This window comes from Oncorhynchus mykiss, chromosome 3 (assembly GCF_057628025.1).
Source record: "Oncorhynchus mykiss isolate SJ-2025 chromosome 3, ASM5762802v1, whole genome shotgun sequence".
NCBI lineage: Eukaryota > Metazoa > Chordata > Actinopteri > Salmoniformes > Salmonidae > Oncorhynchus > Oncorhynchus mykiss.
In genome coordinates, this window is record NC_143024.1 from 64,635,087 (window position 1) to 64,655,092 (window position 20,006).

Genomic DNA, 20,006 nt, shown 5'->3' on the forward strand with positions numbered 1-20,006 from the left:
GCTTTCTCATGATGGCCATGATAATGATAACATCTATGCTCGCCGCATCAAGGCTCTTTTCATTTACATTTAGTTTTGGACCGCGTTCAAAATCCAAAACTTCTTCCTAGTACTTTCTATTTCCCAGTTCAGCGGGGCAGCGCGCCACCAAGTCATTACCAGAGACGGATAGCCGACGCCAGTCCGTTTTTTAAAACTGGGCGTCTTACATGAGTTCACTCTGCACTCTGTATCTGTCAGGTGGCACTAGAATGGTGGGCCTATTATGCATGTAAATTGCCATCATAAAGCTCCAAATTTAATTTAGGCCTGTTAATGAGTCCTGCTAAAGCCTGGCTCCCTCTTAACGATCCCGTTTGGCTCCTAATTAAAAGTATTTGTCTTTGAGGTCCTGGCAACACCGGTTGTCCTGTCACTGATGCAGATGAGTTGGAGGGGGAGGAGTGGATGGAGAAATATAAAGAGAGGGGGGGGGGAGAGATAGGGAGAGAGGGAGGAAAAGAGAGAAGGGGGGGGTTTGACAGGTTTCGCATGCGCTCCTTGTTCATTGTTGATAGCTCTGCCTGTACAATATAGCAATATGGGGGAGTTAGAGGCTGAGTTGGTCATGGCCCACTAAACTGAGTCTAATTATAACGAATTTTATATCAGGTTGTTTTCCTAAATATAAACAGGGTTAAAATTAAGGGTCAACGAGAATGAAAGGTGGCGCTTCATATGTTAAACTGAAGTATTGTGATTGTGCTCTGCCGAGACCTTGAGTACATTGACCTTTTCGGAGTTGACTTTATTCCTATGAAAGTATGTGAAAATGAGGAGACAGATGACATGCTTTTACAGACCCAAGAGAAATAGAGAAGGAGAGAAAAGAGGGGAGGGAGAACATTGGGAGGACAGACGTGCTACAGGGTGTGAACAGCCATACAGCAATGAGTATGTGTGAGAGGGAGGGTGAGTTGGACACACCTCAGGGAGGGAGGGAGGTGGTTTTGCAGACGTGAGCCTGTGAAGCAGCTAAAGTGCTGACTGTGCTTCAGCAGCAACACATCCCACTAGAGTAGAGCACCATGTCATACTCTACAATCTCCTGTCAACCTCACAGGGCCCCGAAAAATAGGAAAATAGACAGAGTATCGAATAGAGCCACTTCCCAGGCTCAAGCTATTTTAGCAGAAACTGAAAAAAGGTGAATAGGTATTGTATTATTATAAGATGTGTAATTGAATAACATCAGTGATATTATTTTAGTGTCTGTCGTTCTGGAGGTGTTGTGCTGATGTTGTTGTGCTGTGTAATTGATTTACAACAGTGAGGTGTGTTGCCTACTCACTGATTTACGCTCTACATTTATCTTGAGCAGATCACTCACCAGTCCCGTTGAGGTGTCCGTGCGGGTTGTCTGCCAGGCGCCAGGCGTGGTTGTGGCTCTGCCGCCCATCCCTGCCCTCTGACCCCTCCTCTGCTCCAGCCCTGTAGGACAGCAGGGCGTGGCCCACCCTGGGTGACGTCTCCAGGTTGGGCACGCCGGCCCCAATGGGGCTGCTACCCTCCTCCCCATTGGTTAGACCATTCTCCTCTGAGACTAGAGTCCTGTCATCCTCGTCTGTCTCGGAGCCCGTCTCCACCACATTCTCATAGTTCAGCACTGCAAAACACAAACAAAGAGACGCTGTTAGGTTTCTAAAACAACATCCAACTAACTTGGCTCTAGAGGTAAAGACTAAAGTAGTGGAGGCAAAAGCTGAAAGTCACATTCCTGCGTTGAATAGTTTGGGGAGCTTTTTATACATCCCAGACACTCTAGGGACCAAGTGGAAATGGACAGCTTGTAAATATTACATCCCTGAACTTTGATAAAATGTGGTTGATTTGATTCAGGCTGAACCCAAGGGCCTTCACGCCAACCTATAAATATGTCCACTTCGGTGTTGAAGAAAAATACTCTGAAAAAGGTGCATGAGAAAGGCAGGCATAGACCCAAAAGAGAAAAAGGGAGGGAGGGGGAATAACACAAAAAATGTAAAAGCCATGACATCATGGGAACTAGGCGCAGGAAAGGGGGCCCTCGGGGGTGGAAAATAGAACACAATTTTCAGGTTCATTTTGAGTTCTGTGTATGCCTAATAAAGCAATATTTCGCCAAGCTCTCATGCGCGTTATCTCTGGAGGCCGCTGCCAACTCCAGAAAGCAAGAGGGACGTGGCTAAAAAACGACGCGTTTTGAAGTCAATTGCTTGTTTGGGGATATTATTTGGTTCCCCTCGACAGTTTTTCAAACCCATAAACCTTTACATCCTAACGGCATACCATTCCCTCACTCGTCTCTTTTTTCACTCTTCCCCTTTGGGTACATCGAGATTAGGCTTTGCATATCTGTTCATAATATGATCTTTGTCTGACTGTATGGTTCGGCACTTGCCTCCCGGACAACTGCGCAACAGGTGCAAATTAAAAAGGGGAGCCACGGTGGGGTGGGCTGAAATCTGCTGACCTGGGCTGAATACCAAGAGCAGCAGAGGGGGGTGGAGGGCGTGGGACAAAACCCTCTTTAATAAAAGGTGTGACCACAAGGATTTAGGGGGAGTTCAGACAGGGTAATGCCCTCTCTGATCAAAAAAAAAAGAAAGAAAGAAAGAAAGAGAGAGAGAGAGAGAGACAGAGAGAAAGAAAAGGCTGAAAAGTGAGACGTGAAAACACGTTGTGTGGTCTAGGTATATGTTGGATATAATATGATTTCATTCAACGTCTTAACCTTGCGCTCGCTCTCACACACCCTCCCCTCTTTAGTCTCGCTAGACCAGCAACAATAGTGGTTTTGCCTTTTCGCTGAATGAAATATCTGACCCTTTTTAACTCTGAGCTAAGAGCAGTTTGGAACAGACCAGTGAAAAGACCAGCTAGCATCCTGTCCAGTTTATAGAAAGTGTGTTTTCTCTATCAAGACTTGCGTATGTTATTATGCCATAGAAAATATGTAGGCACATTTACTTTAGGAAATTATATTATTCAACTAATTTCTTCCAGGAAAAAGAGAGAGAAAGATACATGTCTCACAGTTATAGAATCACTCACCAACTGACAAAGATAAATGTTTTGGTGGAAAAACTGTTTGTTTGTTACTTTACTTATGTTGCTCAGATACTTGGCCAGTGTGTGGCTGTTTTGTATCTGTGTTGCGGTAGGCAGACGGAGAAAAGCCAGTGACCTCCCAAACAAAAGCAATTCATGAGACTGTTTGCCTCCCAGGTCACATGGGTCTAGTAGTGTGGCAGATGTCACAGAGGGCTGGACTAAAGCTACGGGCTGGGATCTTAGTTGCTCTGTGTCTCCAAATCAATAGTTCTGGTTGGAAATGACTTCAGACACAACACCTGTATGTACAATCTGTCATTAATCTAGATAGCAGTTAGCAAACTGTTTTTCAGTAGGTTTAGTCAGGATAAAGCGAGATATAACAACTCAGAGCCCTGAGAGTGAGTGCGCTTTGTCTCCAGTGACATCTTTGATGGAGCGCCACCCTTCGCTCTGTCTTGCCGCACCTCTATTGTGTGTGGAAGCACCGCCGTTCCGACCTGCTGATCTCATGGAGATCCATTGTCTCGGCCCGTCACCTCTCCACCGATCGATCCTTTGTGCTCATTCAAGGAGCCCGAGACAAAGCAGCGACAACGCTTGCTATTCTCCTCTGAACGCTCTCTCCCTCTCCCGCTCTCTCACTCTCTCTCTCTCTCTCTCTCTCTCTCTCTCTCTCTCCCTCTGTTGCTCTCTCTCACTGCTCAACTAAGGTCGTTCCACAAAGACATTAATCTTGACCCTCCCTAGCTGGTTTGGTCCTCTCCTCTGGTATATTTACTCCAAGCAGATTCTCAGTAAGAAGAGTGACCTTTTTTATGTCACTAATGCCTCCAACTCTAGCCACAAGTTCCAGGCAGGTGGCTTTAAAAAGGTAGGCTATATTGATCACAGTATTTGTCTACAATGGTGCAGGTGGTGCAAGGTAGGAGTACACTTCCTTACTGAGAATCCCTTCTGAGTCTCTCCGAGGATGATGTAGAATGGTTGGTTTGTTGGTGGATTATCGCCATCCGATGCCCAACCCCTTCCACTGTATCTACTTTATATTCAAGAAAATCAATAGTTGGGGTTAGGAGGTGGAGCTTTCTTGCAGTGCAGAGCACCGTTCATATCAAATTATGACAGAATAATACTCTGTCTACATTATATATTACAGTTAACCCCATCATCATTTGAATATAGAACAAATCCACTAAATCCTATGAAACAGACATTCCAGTAACGCAACCATTAGCTACAACAGCAACAAACAAAAAAAGATCTAACTGCCTTAGAATGAGCGTGCCCATTGAGGTGTGTAACTGCAACTAACAGGTGCATACCATACCTGCCACATATCATATGGATTCTGTAAAACAACGGAACCCACTCCACATCATCGCCTATCCCACAGTGCATCCCCAGGCTCTGCAGAGACCACACCTGCCCTCTCCTTGCATGAGGGAGGCTTCCTTCCACGTCGTCCATTTTAAACCGCCCCACAGTGGAACAGATTAATCAGACAGAGCCATTGCCTGCACGTATGCCATGAGGGGCTAGTATCCACACCCACACAGTCTCTTTCTCTCTCTCTCTCTCTCTTTCTTTCTCTGTGCGGCTCAATGAAAAAGCCAGTTCCATATTCAAACACACACACCATGGTGTTTGATATGATAATAAAAAACGACACAGGTTTCAGGTCTACTGCTTGCTCCAGGTGATCCTCTGCTGCGTCCTGTCTCTCTTGTCCGCCGCTACGACTGCCTGGGTAATGAGAGATGAGATGGAAGCTACCGGAGAAAAACCTCTCTCTCTGTTCTACCTCTCTCTCTTTTCTCTCTCTCTCGCTGCCTGTGAGTGGTGCAGATCACCTGAGCGAACAACTGGAGGGGGAGGGGGAGGTGAGTGAGTAGGTAAGGAAGCACTGCATGAATGCTGTGGAAATTAGGTCGCTGCCTAGCGGCTACAGACTGGAAGTGGTCCAACATCCATCTAATGATATGCATACACAGACAGGTAGGGGGATTTACACAGGGAGGTGGGGAATAAAGGTATACTAATGCATTATTTCCAAAAAGTTTTAGAAAGAAATAGCCCACAGCATGAATTATTTGCCATAATAGTACAAATACTCTGAGGGACATGAAACGAATCAACCAAAGAGTGTGTGTCAATATTTGTGTTGTTGTGTGGCCCTATATAACTGAATGTTTGTGTGTGTGTATATGTGCCTGTGCGTGTGTGCATGTGTGTGTGTATTCATGCACGTCTGGGGAGTGCCAGCCAGGAGAGAAGGGGTGGTTCCAGTAGCCTGCCTCTAATTGAATTAAACTCCCATTTATCTACGGGGTCCTGAGCAACAGGCTGGAAAAAAGGAGAGAGAAAAAAAGAGAGAGGGTGCAAGAGAAAGATCTCAGAGTTTTACTCAAGCGCCCAGACGGCCCACCCCCCCCCCCCCCCTCCTTTCCACCCTCTCTCCCTCCCTCCTTTCCACCCTCTCTCCCTCCCTCCCGTTACGGAGCCATCTGTGCCCTGCCTGCGCACATGTTACTCCTCTCGACAAATGTTCAAGACCCCCACCGGCCCCACACACTTACACACACACTTTTACACATACATGGCGTACAAACAAAAAGCCAACTAGGATCACTTTGGATAGCCGACACACAAGACTGGAGGAAGTTAAAGATAGAAAAACCCTCAAAATGGTTCCTTCACATGGTGGCTGAAGACAAGCCAAAGCCTTCAGAAACAAAGGCCAAAATAGACAGAAGTGTGATGTCCTCACACTGCAAGGATTAAGTGAAATACAAAGGACTGACTAACCTGATGCTCAACCCATATGATAAAGGACCTTAGAACAGGTGAAAGAAGAGGCCCTGAGAGGAAAAAGGGGGGTGAGAGAGATTGATAATTCTGTAGAGTCATAAACTTGCTAGATTATTTTTCTTTTTGGAGTTAATACGGGTCAATTAATATGCAAATCTAGGAGCAGATGCTCGGCAGCTAGCCACCTCCTGTGTGATTCTGGCTTGTCCATCACTAGCGGTTAGCATTTTTACAAAACAACACACACACGCCACAGAGGCTGTTCACAAAACTAACAACGCTACGAGTTACGAACCTGAACTGAAACTAGTGCCCTTCTGCCATATAAAGACAGCCACACTGTTCATACTCTTTATTACATTGGCTTTTTGAGCCATTCCTCTCAATGTGGCTATGTTCTGTGATATAATAAACTGCCAAAATAACTGTGTAGATCAATTTAGGCTTTTCATTTTCTCTGTGATGTTGACCTGAATTCACTTAACTAAATGGATTTTGCTCTTGGCTGCAGGTTAGCCATCGATTTTACACTAATTCAATTTTCTGTACGACGACGAGGTGCTCCATATTTTGCATTGATTTCAGCGGAAAATCAAACCCAATAGGATAAATGATCCTCGATTTGAGTACATCTGTATATTAAAGTGAACCTGGACTCTATCTATCTAGATTTTGCCTTGCTACTTGTACCGAGGCCAATTGTGATTTTCACCTTTGTAGACTGTGTGGTGCAGATGGCCACAGAAGGGGCCATTAGGACATTAGGAGGGTTTTAAACCACGTTCCACAATCAGGAAGACAGGTTGCTCATCAAATATTCAGGCAGGAGGAAGGAGGAGTGGTATTTCTGCCTAATATGAGTGCCCTGCTGTCAGGGTAGCAAGTCAAGACAAAATAACACACTTAATAATCATAGCTCCACTCAGCTATGAATTTAGCTAGTCTTGTTTGTGCAAAGTATAAATCTCATAGAGTCTCGTAAATATTGAGGAGCTGTTTAATTTAGCATAACCTATTTGGTATGTTGGCGCTGGGGTTAAATCCTAAAAGCAATATTTTTCCACAAACCCTGGAAATGACAGCGAGCAGAGATGGCTTCTCTCTCATGTTCTTTCGTTAGACTGTATCCTTTTTATTCCCCTAATTGTTCCCTCACACACCGTCCCAACTTCTCCCTTTACACAAACACACACACACACACACACACACACACACACACACACACACACACACACACACACACACACACACACACACACACACACACACACACACACACACAGGAAGCTGGTGACAGCAACAATGCGTGTCTAACTATGTGTTGCAGGTTGTGGTGACGGTCTGTGCCAGGTTCCTTCTGCTGCCTGTTCCAGCCCTTCCAGCCCTTCCAGCCCTCCACCACCTGCCTCAGTATCCTGTCGCTCCATGGATTAACCAAGGCTCTTTTAACTGAGCAACTGTCCTCTCTACTGCTGGGCCTCTGTTCAGCCTGCAGTTCTTCCCTGCCATCATCAATTACAAGAACTGCTTTGGGGAGCTTTGTTGATCACACTCACAGTGTGTGTGTGTGTGTGTGTGTGTGTGTGTGTGTGTGTGTGTGTGTGTGTGTGTGTGTGTGTGTGTGTGTGTGTGTGTGTGTGTGCGTGTGCGTGTGCGTGTATGTGTGTGCGTGCATGCGTGCGTGTGTGTGTACGTGCATGCATGAGTATGGATGAGACAAGCGAAAAATAAATCACCTGGGCTAAATGTATGCAAATTTGGATGAATACATGCAATCAGTGTGAAATTAATTTAGCTGAAGCTGATTAGGAGCATTAATAAATCTATCCGCTGTGCTGCTTCCATCTGATATTGCCTTACACTTCCTGTAAGATTAATTAGGACGCTACAATAACATACGGTACTGCTAGTACAGATTACTGTAAGCCCTCTTCTCTTTTATGAAAAGCTAAGCAAAACCTAAATTGCAATTAAGTATTGCACCCGAGTCCGTTTGTAGCTAGCTGTTTTCTGTCTCCGTAATATAAGAGAGTGATGAGAGAGGGAGAGACAGAGAGGGAGAGAGGGAGAGACAGAGAGGGAGAGAGGGAGAGAGAGAGAGAGAGAGAGAGAGAGAGAGAGAGTGATGAGAGAGGGAGAGACAGACAGAGAGGGAGAGAGAGAGAGAGAGAGGGAGAGAGAGAGAGAGAGAGAGAGAGAGAGAGAGAGAGAGAGAGAGAGAGAGAGAGAGATGTAGCAGTGGGCATGAGGGGCATCTGTGGTCTGGTCTGTGGTGACTGCAGTAATACCCTGCCAGTCACCAGCTGGCAGTGTAGGCGGGAGGCTTTCAATGGGGTCAGTTTGTGTGTGTGTGTGTGTGTGTGTGTGTTAGTTGTTATTGGAGGTCCCACTGATAGCAACTGCCCACTGATGAGCAACAGCAACTCAATCCCAGCACCGTTTAGGCCCCTGCATTTCAGCACCTCTTTCACATGTTAATGAGATTGTAAACCACATCTGCTCTCCCTCTCCCAGCCACCCACACATATACCATGCCAGCATCCCTGTCACCTGAATAGCATCCCCACCAGGTACCAAACAAGAGAGCAGGCTTCCCTTCTGTCCCCTAAACCCCTGCCCCCTCCCCTTTAGTTACCCCCAAATGCTTGTGACCTATGAACTCTCTGAGAGGCTACATCCACCAGGCCCCACACTGTCATGCTATCTATCAGTCAACCTGGCCAGGATATCTGTTGTAAAAGAGACACTACAATTTAGGACATTAGTTTGTCTTTTAGTCAGACTGTGTGAGTTCTTAGGATACCTGGAAAGGTGATAAATAGAGCAAGTGGATAATTAGGAAGCAGCTTTCGCCACTTAAACATGGCTCTGGCTCGCACGCTGCAAAGCTATGGAATCCCCTTGTACCGTGAACACACACACTGCCTGCACAAGCCAGAAACAGTGCTTCAGGATGGACGATTATGAGCTGAGCTCCAGTAAATATTTGAAACACCATTGTTCCTGCCACTTCCTCTGAGAGACCATGAAGACTTGCTTTTTCCACTTGGGCGTTCCTCCAGGGAGCGAGCCGCAGATCAAATGACCATCCCAGGCGGAAGTCGTATCAATTCCGCCGACCCCATTGCTGCTCTCTCAGGCATCATCCTGAGCATGGCTACAGACTGGAGGGGGGGGGGGTTTCAGGACCGGAAAGACATGCATTAACTCTGGCCTCTTCTGTTCTAATGTGATAGGAACCCCCATTGCAAAAAGTAGTTTGGTGAGCACTAGGGATCACAGAACACTCCGGAATAAATTACAGCATTATCAAAGTTGCTCGGTACGTTTATCGCTTGTCGACTACATTTCTTATGAAAGTCAAAGATGACGGGCTCTGCTAGAAACCTAACCTTGTGGAGATGTGTTGGCACGCTTAACCTGATCATTTCTCAACTATGCAGACGGAGAATCTAAGAATGGAGAAAATCTCTGTAGAGGAAGGAGCAGGCTTCAGGAGAGGAGAGCAGAGCAGTAGCGATGCCATTGGTTTCCATCGCCAACCAACCTGTTGGCAGGCTGATCTATTATTATGGCAGCCATACCCAGTCTTTCCCCGATGCGGTCCACCATTTTGAAAACAAAAAGAAGAGTCGCTCTGTAATTCATCCCGACGGGGCTGAAACGGCAGGACGATGGAGCAGTCCAGACCAGACGCTGACCGCAGCCAATGAGTTCTGTTTTCTTAAAAATTCAACAGCCTGTGAACAGTCCTTCTGGGGGGAGGGTGGAGTGTGTGTAGGGGGGGGGGGGTTTGGGGTGCTGCTCTCCACTTCAAACATGCCAAGAAAAATGTCTCAGAGCTCCCTATTAAAAGCAAGACCATGGGCGTGCTTTATCTTGTAGGTGGCTCCTTATTTCTGAGGAGAACCCCTTTGAGTAACAGTATACCTCACCAGGGTTTAGAGAAACTGGCCGGCGCTGGTGGTCCTCTGCTATTACAGTCTGGCAGGCAACAAATTAGCCCCTCGCAGGAATAGGTGTGTGAAAACATCATAGCTTAGAAGAGAGAGAAAGAGAAGTGTATTTTGCCCCACACTTTTGTCCTTTTCTGTTGTGCTTTCTTTCTTGTTCCGCCTAGTTTCACCCTGTCCTGTTTTTGTGTGCCTGTGTGTGTGTGTGTGTGTGTGTGTGTGTGTGTGTGTGTGTGTGTGTGTGTGTGTGTGTGTGTGTGTGTGTGTGTGTGTGTGTGTGTGTGTGTGTGTGTGTGTGTGTGTGTGTGTTCTTATCAGCCCTGCTGCCTGTGTGCAAGGTGTGACAGTGAAAAAGTTAGTTCCTCCTTGAACGTGTCACTGGGCAAGTGCCATGTAGCATGAAACACTTCTCAGGGGAACTTAATCAGGTTTTGGCACCTTGAGCTGGGCTGGCTGTTCAAGAGGGAGCGTTAACTGTAGTGCCCCTCGCCCATTTTCTCCTTACCACCCCAACCACCAACATACACAAGGCCCTCTCATAATACATAATACATTGAAGAGTACAAAAAACTACAACAAAACAACTGTATTCAGAGTCTAGAACAGGGATTTCCAACCCTGTTCCTGGAGAGCTACTGTCCTGTAGGTTTTCATTCCAACCTCATCTAGCACACCTGATTCTAATAATTAGCTGGTTGATAAGCTGGACCAGGTTAGTTATAACTGGGGTTGGAGCGAAAACCTACAGTAGGTTAGCTCTCAGGAACAGGGTTGGAGAGCCATTGTCTAGAATAAGTTGTTAGATATTACAGCAATATTCTCTGTTACTGTGTAATGTGTTCTTAATGTGTTATGATGCCAATTATGTTACGAATGTCATTGTAACGACCTAAAAACCAAGCCATATTTAATAAAGTCATGTGTTTGAAAGCTCATATCAGTTCTGTATTCATAGGCTGTGTGACAGTTACAAAAACCAGCCCTCTCACCTCAAGAGGCCGGTAACATTTCTACAACGGTGAGTCGCTGATTACATAAAACACTGCTGTGTCTCCCTGATAAGACTCTCTGAGATAGATACCAAACGGACTCGTGAGTGTGTGTGTGTGTGTGTGTGTGTGTGTGTGTGTGTGTGTGTGTGTGTGTGTGTGTGTGTGTGTGTGTGTGTGTGTGTGTGTGTGTGTGTCAGTGTGTGAGTGTGTGTGAGTGTGTGTCAGTGTGTGAGTATGTGAGTGTGTGTGAGTGTCAGTGTAAAGGAGCCAAGGGGAAGGTCAAAGGTGTGAAATGCTCTTTTCTCTCTTTGTCTATTTGTTGCGAAACACAATTAGTCAGGCCTTCAGCTATTTTTTAAGCGCACAAGAGATGTTACAGCTGTTCTAGGAACTCCAGTGTGGGTGTGTGGGTGAAAACAAGAGATAGAACAAGAAATATATACATAAGGAATTGAGCACACCACAGAGAAGGTAAAAAAAAGTCCCTTTTGAACTTCTGAACATGCTCCACATACATTTGAAGTACATCAAAATCCATCTATCTGTGTTAACCGTTCAATTAATCATCAACTACTGGAAAGGGAGGTTGGAAAGAACTACAGTAACCTCACAACACTGAAATCTAGGTTGCCTAAGAGAAGACTGACTTAACTCAAGTTGAACTGAATAATGTATGCACATGTACACTTTTGGCAATGATGAGGCAGTTTCAGGCTTTACAGGCAGCCCACCTCTCTGGAGGGATGGAAGGAGGCCTACTTCCAAAATGGCTGAATTATGCATCTTCCCAGGTGGAACTAGACTCAGTCCTTGTTTCACTCCTTTTTACAAAATGAAGCAAAGATTCTCACTTCAAATCCCTCCGATGAAACTACCCTCCTTCCCCTTCCAAAACGTAATATTACAAACACAAAACGTAATATTACCCTCAGAATGGCTGCAACTGACTTAGTGGACGGTTTCCCACCTCTTTGTCTCCCTGGCACTCTGGCCTGGTTGGCTCCAAGTGGTCTCTCTTTACTGGCCCCTGTAGAATCATAATCGTCAGCCGGGCCTAAAAAAATGTGAAACCTGATCTTGTTTGTAGATGATCTTATTTGTGAACCTTGGCTGATAGACATCTCCCTCAGGTGAGCAGATTTTCATTCAGCACCATTTAGTGGGTTAGAGAAGAGCTCTTTGGCAGGACGTCAAGGGTATATATGGAAGGATTTGAGCATGAGTTCTGCTTATGGACCCTAGAGAAAAATATTAGGTTTTTCTTTTAGTACTTTTCACCTTTCAGTAGGGTAGGAGTGGAACAAAAGAGAGAAGAGGAGGAGTGGTGGGATGGAGAGGGGGAGTTTTACATCACCCTTTTAGTTCTCGAAGCAACATTATTACCATTTATGTTCTAGGTCTTCAAAAGGCTGTTTGAGACGTAAAATTACTCAGCTACTTGAGACCTTTCTGACACGCAGACAACAAAAATCATTCTTACACAGTGCCATAAAAGGAATAATCTGTTTAGTAATAAAGGGAAGGAGGACAATAAGAGGCAGTGTGAAGACAGTGTGTGTATCTCAAATGACACCCTTTTCCCTATATAGTGCACTACTTTTGATCAGGGCCCATAGTGCTCTGGTCAAAGGAGTGCACTATATAGACAACAGGGTGCCATTTGGGATGCCACCAGTGTAAGGGATTTGAGGTGGGGGTGGTAGCAGATTACTTGTATGACAGAATTTGCAATTATCCCAGGATGAATCATGACAAAGATAATACATGCACCCTGTCTCATGAATATTCTAGATTGGCCACTCCCTGATCCTAACGAGGGACCAGGCCTTTAATTACCACTGATGGCTTCAACTTCATCATCACACACGGGTACGGGTGCATACACACACACACACACAGTCGTGCACACACAAGACGCTCACACCGTCATACACACATAGGGACACGCATGCACACGCACACGCACGCACACGCACACACACACACAGACACACACACACACACACACACACACACACACATACTGTGTATTGCTTCACATCAACAGTATAGTTCCTCTCCCTGTCGACCAGACAAGCACCACATTTGGCAGTGTTGTTGCATGTTGCGAGGCTGTTCCACTTCCTGGAACACGCGGTTTAGAGTAGTGAAACTGGTGCATTTGCTGATGAGGCCAGTTTGGTCAAGCAGCTCATGAGACCTGCTTGACCAAACACTGCTTAAGCTTTACATGGCAGCATGTCTACAGAGCAGTCCAAGGCAGCAGCCATACTTTCTGACTGGGCCTTGAACACACTTCACACCTGCATAGGATCCTAGATGCTAAAATACCTACAAATGGAGATGTAGTATAACATCTCAAAAGCCTTGTGACGACCATGAAAAGCGCACAGAAAACAAGACACTTGTTTTCTTTTTAGATAAAATGTCAAGCATGAAAGTGAGTTTGTATCTTGGCAGCCAGTTGTTTTACGCCCCTGATACACACACACTCCTTTTATCATCGCTACTACCCCTGACACACACGCGCACGCGCACACACACACAGTCTCCTTTTATCATCGCTATTAGCAACTGTCAGTGCCAAGTGGCCGTGAAGTCGCCCTTAATGAGGACCTGATGCTGTTTGCGTTAGATAAGGTGAGGAGCCTAACTAACTGCCAAAGCAGATTAAGACCAGAAAAGAGGTAAACACTGAGGTGGACACACCAGTCACCTGATTTATCCTCCTGTAGTACTTCAACAAGGAAGGCATGAGTACTATACCACAAATGCCTTTTCAGATGTAGTGTAGGACGGTGTATACATGGGCTATGTTGTTGTAGTTGAGAATGCCACTATAAGAATAACAAGATGTTCATTTACTCAAAACGTAGATTGATACTACACCCTCCTCTCCCCTGCTCTGTGACAGTAATAATTGTTAACTAAGGAGGAAGGGTAAACAGGAAATGAGCTACGTCAATTCTAATGGATGTGGATTGTCCTAGGTCAGAACACTTTGCCCCGCGGTGCCACCTTTGGAGTGACAGATGTGTGCAACCTCCATGTGACGTGGGAAAACGACCCCTTACTGCCACGACCGCCGGGCCCAGTGCGGGTCATTTGTCCCCTGTTCCCATTCTACACCGTTGATGGCGCTAGCCAGGCTGAGGTGAGGGGAACTGACAAGCGTTCAGTCCCCAGGGCACAGCTTTCCAGTCAAGTGGATCGGCAGGCTGGGGGATAAAAAAAAAATCTAATAAATGACTTATGAATAGTCATTTGGTCTCCCGCTACCACTCCCAAACAATCTAGACCTCTCTTGGCTGGCTCTCCATCTCTAGCTCACAGCAAGCATCCAAATGCCTTTGATTACGCTGATAGCATTTGACCTTAAAAATCATGTTTTGACATACATGATAAGGGCGCTAACACAACGATGCCATGGTTAAGCACTGGTATAGCTCGCCGCAGCCTTAGCAGATCGTTTCGCCTTACCTAAACTACGATTCCAGTCTACTAACTACTGTTCCAAGTCCCCTGTGTAATGACCTTTGATTGTCATGGCAGGGCAGTAGCCTTAACTAGCTGAATAAGAGGAGAGAGGTGAGAGTACTGGTGCATCATTCTCTGACAATAAGAGCCGGGGGGACAGGGAGTGCGGTAGAGGGGGATGGGGGAGGGGGGGGGGGGGGGGGGGGGGGGCTGTGTGGTGGAAGCACAATGAGCCCAGTGTTACTGCGATGTGCTCACCATTGTTTTGCCCTCCTATTAGGTATCCCACTTCCGCCCAGGACAGGAACCAAGCTACCCATAGCTGCCTAGCTGCATGCCTGATATAGGCCAAGGACACAAAGGCAGACACACTGACTGAATGAATCAGACTGGTCCAGATAACATTTGAAGACAAACTACTATAAAATAATAGAATTAAAAGATAGAAGGTGGATAAAGGTGGTGGATAATGGCCAGTTCTCTCTTGGGAAAGAAGTCTTCTGAACCCAATGGGATTTCCTGGTTAAATAAAAATATTGCTGATCCCAGTAATCCCAACATTTTCTAAAAGGTCCAAGCAGGATGATCTTGGCACACTTCCTGTTTCACCAACACCTGGTCCCAGAAGGATTTGTGTCTAAAGTCTTACGTTGTGTGAGGCTGTGCTGGCAGAGGAGTCAAGGTAAATACCACACATTCTGTACAAGGCCAGCTAGAAAATCTAAACATTTCAGAATGAGCAACTAGGAGTTATAGCAACATCAACATGTCACACGTGCGGAATGTAACAACAGCTCATGCTTTTTGCATTTTCGTAGCATTTCCTTCTTCTGGCTCACAGTTTTTCCTGTCAGCAAGGCAACATAGAGGAGAGCAACAGGGCCCATGGGGGGGAACACTATTATTTTTAACGCTAGGATTTTATGTCCTTATTGTATTTGGACCTGCGCCTACAGAACCCAGGTGGAGATAATTTCAAGGACAAGCTCCAAAAATGTGTTCTAACATCCAGCAAAGGACATGGGTGGCTAAGAGCATGTGACTCGCCCTCAAATGGTAGTTGTTACATATATGCTGCAAATTGTAGACATTTCTTCTTGTCTTACAATGGGGCTGAATATGTTGACTGAAAGTGGACCACATCCCTTCCTCAGTAGTACAATAGCAGCGTTTGGTCACAAAATGACAACAAACACACACACACACACACGCACCATCCATATATGGTTATTTAACTAATGAATTCCCAAATCTGATTTGACTGGTGCCCAAGCCCTTTCACTTTGCCCTGGCATAAAAACACCACACAGAATTGGGACTCAGAGAAGTACAGGATGATCCGTTGGTAAGACCGCTTCAAGGCACTTAAATCCTACTCATGACAAAATGAACAATTGATGGGAACAAGCAGGCAGACATCTGTCATGAAATATGCATGTCTGTAACACGTTACAACATACATACACGGTATATGAACCTGATGTTTTACCTTGCCTGTCCTCCTCTCTCCTTCCTGCATCACCCTGACGCGTGTCAACACCCAGACTAGATTGAGGTGACAATCGGAAGCGAGTCACGAGTCACCTGTCCCTCGTAGCGCTTGTCCACTTTGGGAACATTTCAGAGGGAGGGGATAAATTGTGCACACACTTGAAAAGTAGCAACTCATAGCATCACATGACAGATCCAACCTCTCTAACCCCCCCCCCCCCCCCCCCCCGTGTCCCTTCAGACAGCTGGCTTCAACCAAGGTGTGGGTTTTGGAACCCCGATGAAATAACATTACTTATAATTACCATGGGAATTACTGTAACAATACGGCTTAGTGCCCTGCTTGGAAGAATTAAGATCAGGTAGATATCTTCAAATGTAAAAATACATGTTTTAAATACTAATTCTATACCCATTTGTGTCTTTACTTGTTACCAATAAGTAGAATCTAGATTAAATCAAAAATAACCCAAAAGCTACTTCAAGTCACATCAAATGAACAATAGAAATACACTGTGAGTAAATCTACCTGCTTCTGTGTTAGTAATTATGTGTACTACTTCTCTGGTAGAAAGTACAAGCCGGACGGTAAGGTCCATCCTGAGGAAAAGGGGGTCAGTTCGGGCTTCCTTGGACCCAGCAGGGTCTGGTAATAAACGCTGGTCCTTTTGTTCAGGCCACAGTTGGCAGGGGGGCGGAAAACAATACAGCATCTATAAGGCCTTCTCCCAAGGGAGGCTTGTACTAACTCTGTCCATTACATTCAACCTCAGCCTGGAGGAAAAAAGGGGGTTGTGAACTACTTTAATGTTAAACACTATGATGGTGTTACCTTGTTGATATTCTTGTGAATGCTGAGTGATTCAGATTATACAAAACAATAGGTCTACTTGAAGTTGTTGATTTTCAATGTGCCTTGCCTTCAAATCATGTTTGATATTAACGGCAATTCAAATGGTATTCTTGTGACCGCTCTCCCAGAGTCTAATACTAAAACTTCAAGAATCTGCTATGATCACTTTGATCACTCTAGTTTGATGCCCTTGTCCTCCTCCATGAGATGGATGACCAGATAAGACCCTGTTCCCAGTCACTTCCTCCCGGGCTTAGACTAGGCTCCTTCCAGGGTTCCTCTCTAAACGCCAGGCTGCATGGTTCCCGATCTCCACGCTCCTCAGGCCTGACCCTAATCTGTGTTAGGCACCTCTGTGGGGGTCCCAGGTGTTGTTACAGCTGTGGTCACCCAGTGAAGAGGTGTGTGTGTGTGTGGGTGTGTGTGTGTGTGTGTGTGTGTGTGTGTGTGTGTGAGTGTGTGTGTGTGTGTGTGTGTGTGTGTGTGTGTGTGTGTGTGTGTGTGTGTGTGTGTGTGTGTGTGTGTGTGTATGTGTGTGTGTGTGTGTGTGTGTGTGTGTGTGTGTGTGTCTGTGTGTGTCTGTGTGTGTGTGTGTGTGTTGAGGGGAGTTGTTGGGAGGCTGTTAAAGGCCCAAGGAAGTGGCCAGCTGATTAGAACCAGATGCCAGACAGATGGGATGAGGAGGGCGGCTACACATAGGTGTGACCCAAATAGAAGCACACTGTCGCCCATTCCTGACTCATGCAGGCATGGTTCTTCCTTTAGCCAGGCCCAACTTCACACCCCCATCTTTGCACATGGTCTCCTCTAGGGGACTGTTATGAATGTTACCATGGGGTCACAGAACTATTTGGGTGGGGTTGTGTGTGTGCGCGCGTGCGCATGTGCCTGTGTGTGTGTGTGCGCGCGCACGCGCGCGCGTGTGTGTGTGCATGTGTGTGTGCGCGTGTGTGTGTGACAGGATAGGAGTAAATAGGCCAATAAATCGTTCTATTACGAGCCGATTACATCGAACATTCCCTCTCGCGTTCGCTGCCATTCAAAGATGTATCGCTCACCGACTGAAAAACCAGGAGGGCGAAGGGGGGATAAACACTTTGAAAACCAAAACCAGCCCGCTCCAGTCAGCCAGCGTGTAGACTAGGCCCGATGCCACAGGGACATTTTTAATCCTTTAATAGCAAGCCTTTACTGTTCCCTCTCGAGCCACACTCTAGGTGCACTCCAAAATAAGTGTTAGGAGGACCCTTTTATTTCCCCACACTCTTCCTCTCTCGATGCTTCCTCCACCAATTAGTCATTAAGCAAATCGTTCTCTTCAATTTCATCGGCCTCAATCCTTCTTCGGACTACAATTTTCTCAAGACTTGATCCTTTGATCCTAGGTGTGAAAAGGGGGGGCACTTTAACATAAATCTTAAAGGCTCAAGGAAAATGGAATTCTGTAACTCGAGAACATTGTCGTTTTCAACACTTTGTGTGCCATTGAACAACAGCGTGAAGAGGTGACGAGAGAATCTTGTTGACCACGGCTGTAGCATTATACTCACACAAACACACTGGCCCGGAGTAACAGACCAAAGAGTGTTTAACAATCGCATTCCTTCAACCAATTCACTCTTCACTGGCAAAAGACTGAGAGAGTAAATAATCCTGTGGCTAGCTACCTATTAGCTCAATGTCCTTGATGAGATAAATAGCTTTTATATTCTCATAGTGCTCTCAAATTGAACATTGTGTCCCTTGCCTCTGTCAGAGCTCACTTCACTACTATCAGCACGTCGCTGAACCAGCCAGTCATGTTAGCTCTTGTGGCATAGGTGTGGAACTGTCATATAAGCTGAGAAGTTGTATTAATATGCATTGTGAACTTGTTGTTCTAACAAGCCTTAAAATGTGAGAGCAACTGACTTCACCTCTCATTTCACTTCCTCGGATTTAAATGCTCCTACGTTAATAACAACCATATTATGAGATACGGTTTAACCCGTTTCTTGACGGAGCTCACTTATAGATACTGTATATAAGCCCAAAGTCTAAATGTTCACTTACAACTCATATTTTTTTTTATTTGGAGAATCATTCAGGCTCCCATAGGAATGTAGCATCATTAATAACGAAAAGTTGTAGTTCTAGACTGAAGTTCTGTACTAGGAAACACATTCCAGCATATTTATCAGGATGAATACATTTTCTCTTCTAAGTAATAATGAAAAACCTCAGAATTCCGTTTGGTAGAATGTGTGCTCGGCCAAATGTTAACGTCTGGGAGCGCCACACAACAATAAAGTGAGCACAGTGAGAGAGAGAGAAGCCTTGTTTATACCTGGCGCTAGCATGCATCCTTGGTCCTGCATCCTTGTCCACATTCTGATTGGGCCCACATTTTCAGATATGCGTCTACACATGGTATTAAAATGTGTCTGTTATCTCTCCACTGTGTCCACCTTGTGACCACATTTCCTGGTCCCTTCTTGTATTCAAATGATTTGACTAATACTCTTTCAAAATCATATTTATTTATTTATTTTATGACACATTTTCATGACATAAGTTAATGGTGACACCTGGATGATTTTGGATGATTTTAGATTTTTTTTAATTGATAATTAAGATTTAAATGGTTTCACTGTCAAGATCCGTCTACACTTGTGAGATATCCAGACACAATGTGCGCCTTACTACCTCCGGAGGTGGTCAAGAAGATCTAATCACAATCAGATCACAATGTGTCTTCTGATCGTCTACACCTGTCTACAAATGTGGGCACAATCTGGATCTAGAAACAGTACAGGACAAGACAAAATACACATGTTAGAACCAGGTATAAACAGCACTATAGAGAAAGAGAGCGAGAGAGAGAGAGAGACGTGAGGGAGGTTGAGATCGTTTCATTCCCCCAGGTGGAAAGATATAGTGTTGCGCTTGAGAGCGCCTGCTAAGGCAGGAAACTTTATTAGACTAGTTAAATATTAATTCTTCCACTCAAAGATGATTGAAAAGATTGTTTTCATGTCATTTTGCTTTCAGGCCACCTGGCTTTCTATAACGGCATTCCAAAGAATTTGTAAACAGTCGTCAATATGAGACTATATTATTCTATAATGTATAAGTACTGCATTGCCTATGTACAGGTACAGTATATTAATTTAAGATACTAATAAAAAACAAAGGTTTTCCATTTTGACAAGGCTATTTATTCTAGAGTTGCTATTATTTAATTCAAAATAAAGTCTTCTAAAATGGTGGTTAAAAGGAGGAAGAGAGAAGTAGCCTTGGGGATATATATAAAAGGGTAAGAGGAGATACGGGAAGACAGTGCACTTTGAACAATGTACTATTTTAGTGACTACTGAG

The 20,006-nt window shown here is 45.2% G+C and overlaps 1 protein-coding gene across 4 annotated transcripts in view; it reads right to left on the reverse strand.

Moving 5' to 3' along the window:
* The window catches only part of zeb2a (zinc finger E-box binding homeobox 2a), a 48,105-nt gene that overhangs the window by 12,214 nt on the left and 15,885 nt on the right, over window positions 1-20,006 (reverse strand). For all 4 annotated transcript variants that reach the window (XM_021597322.3, XM_021597320.3, XM_090229903.1 and 1 more), the window contains exon 3: window positions 1,370-1,645. In XM_021597322.3, coding sequence (XP_021452997.2) covers window positions 1,370-1,645 — 276 coding nt within the window. The remainder of the gene's footprint in view (window positions 1-1,369; window positions 1,646-20,006) is intronic.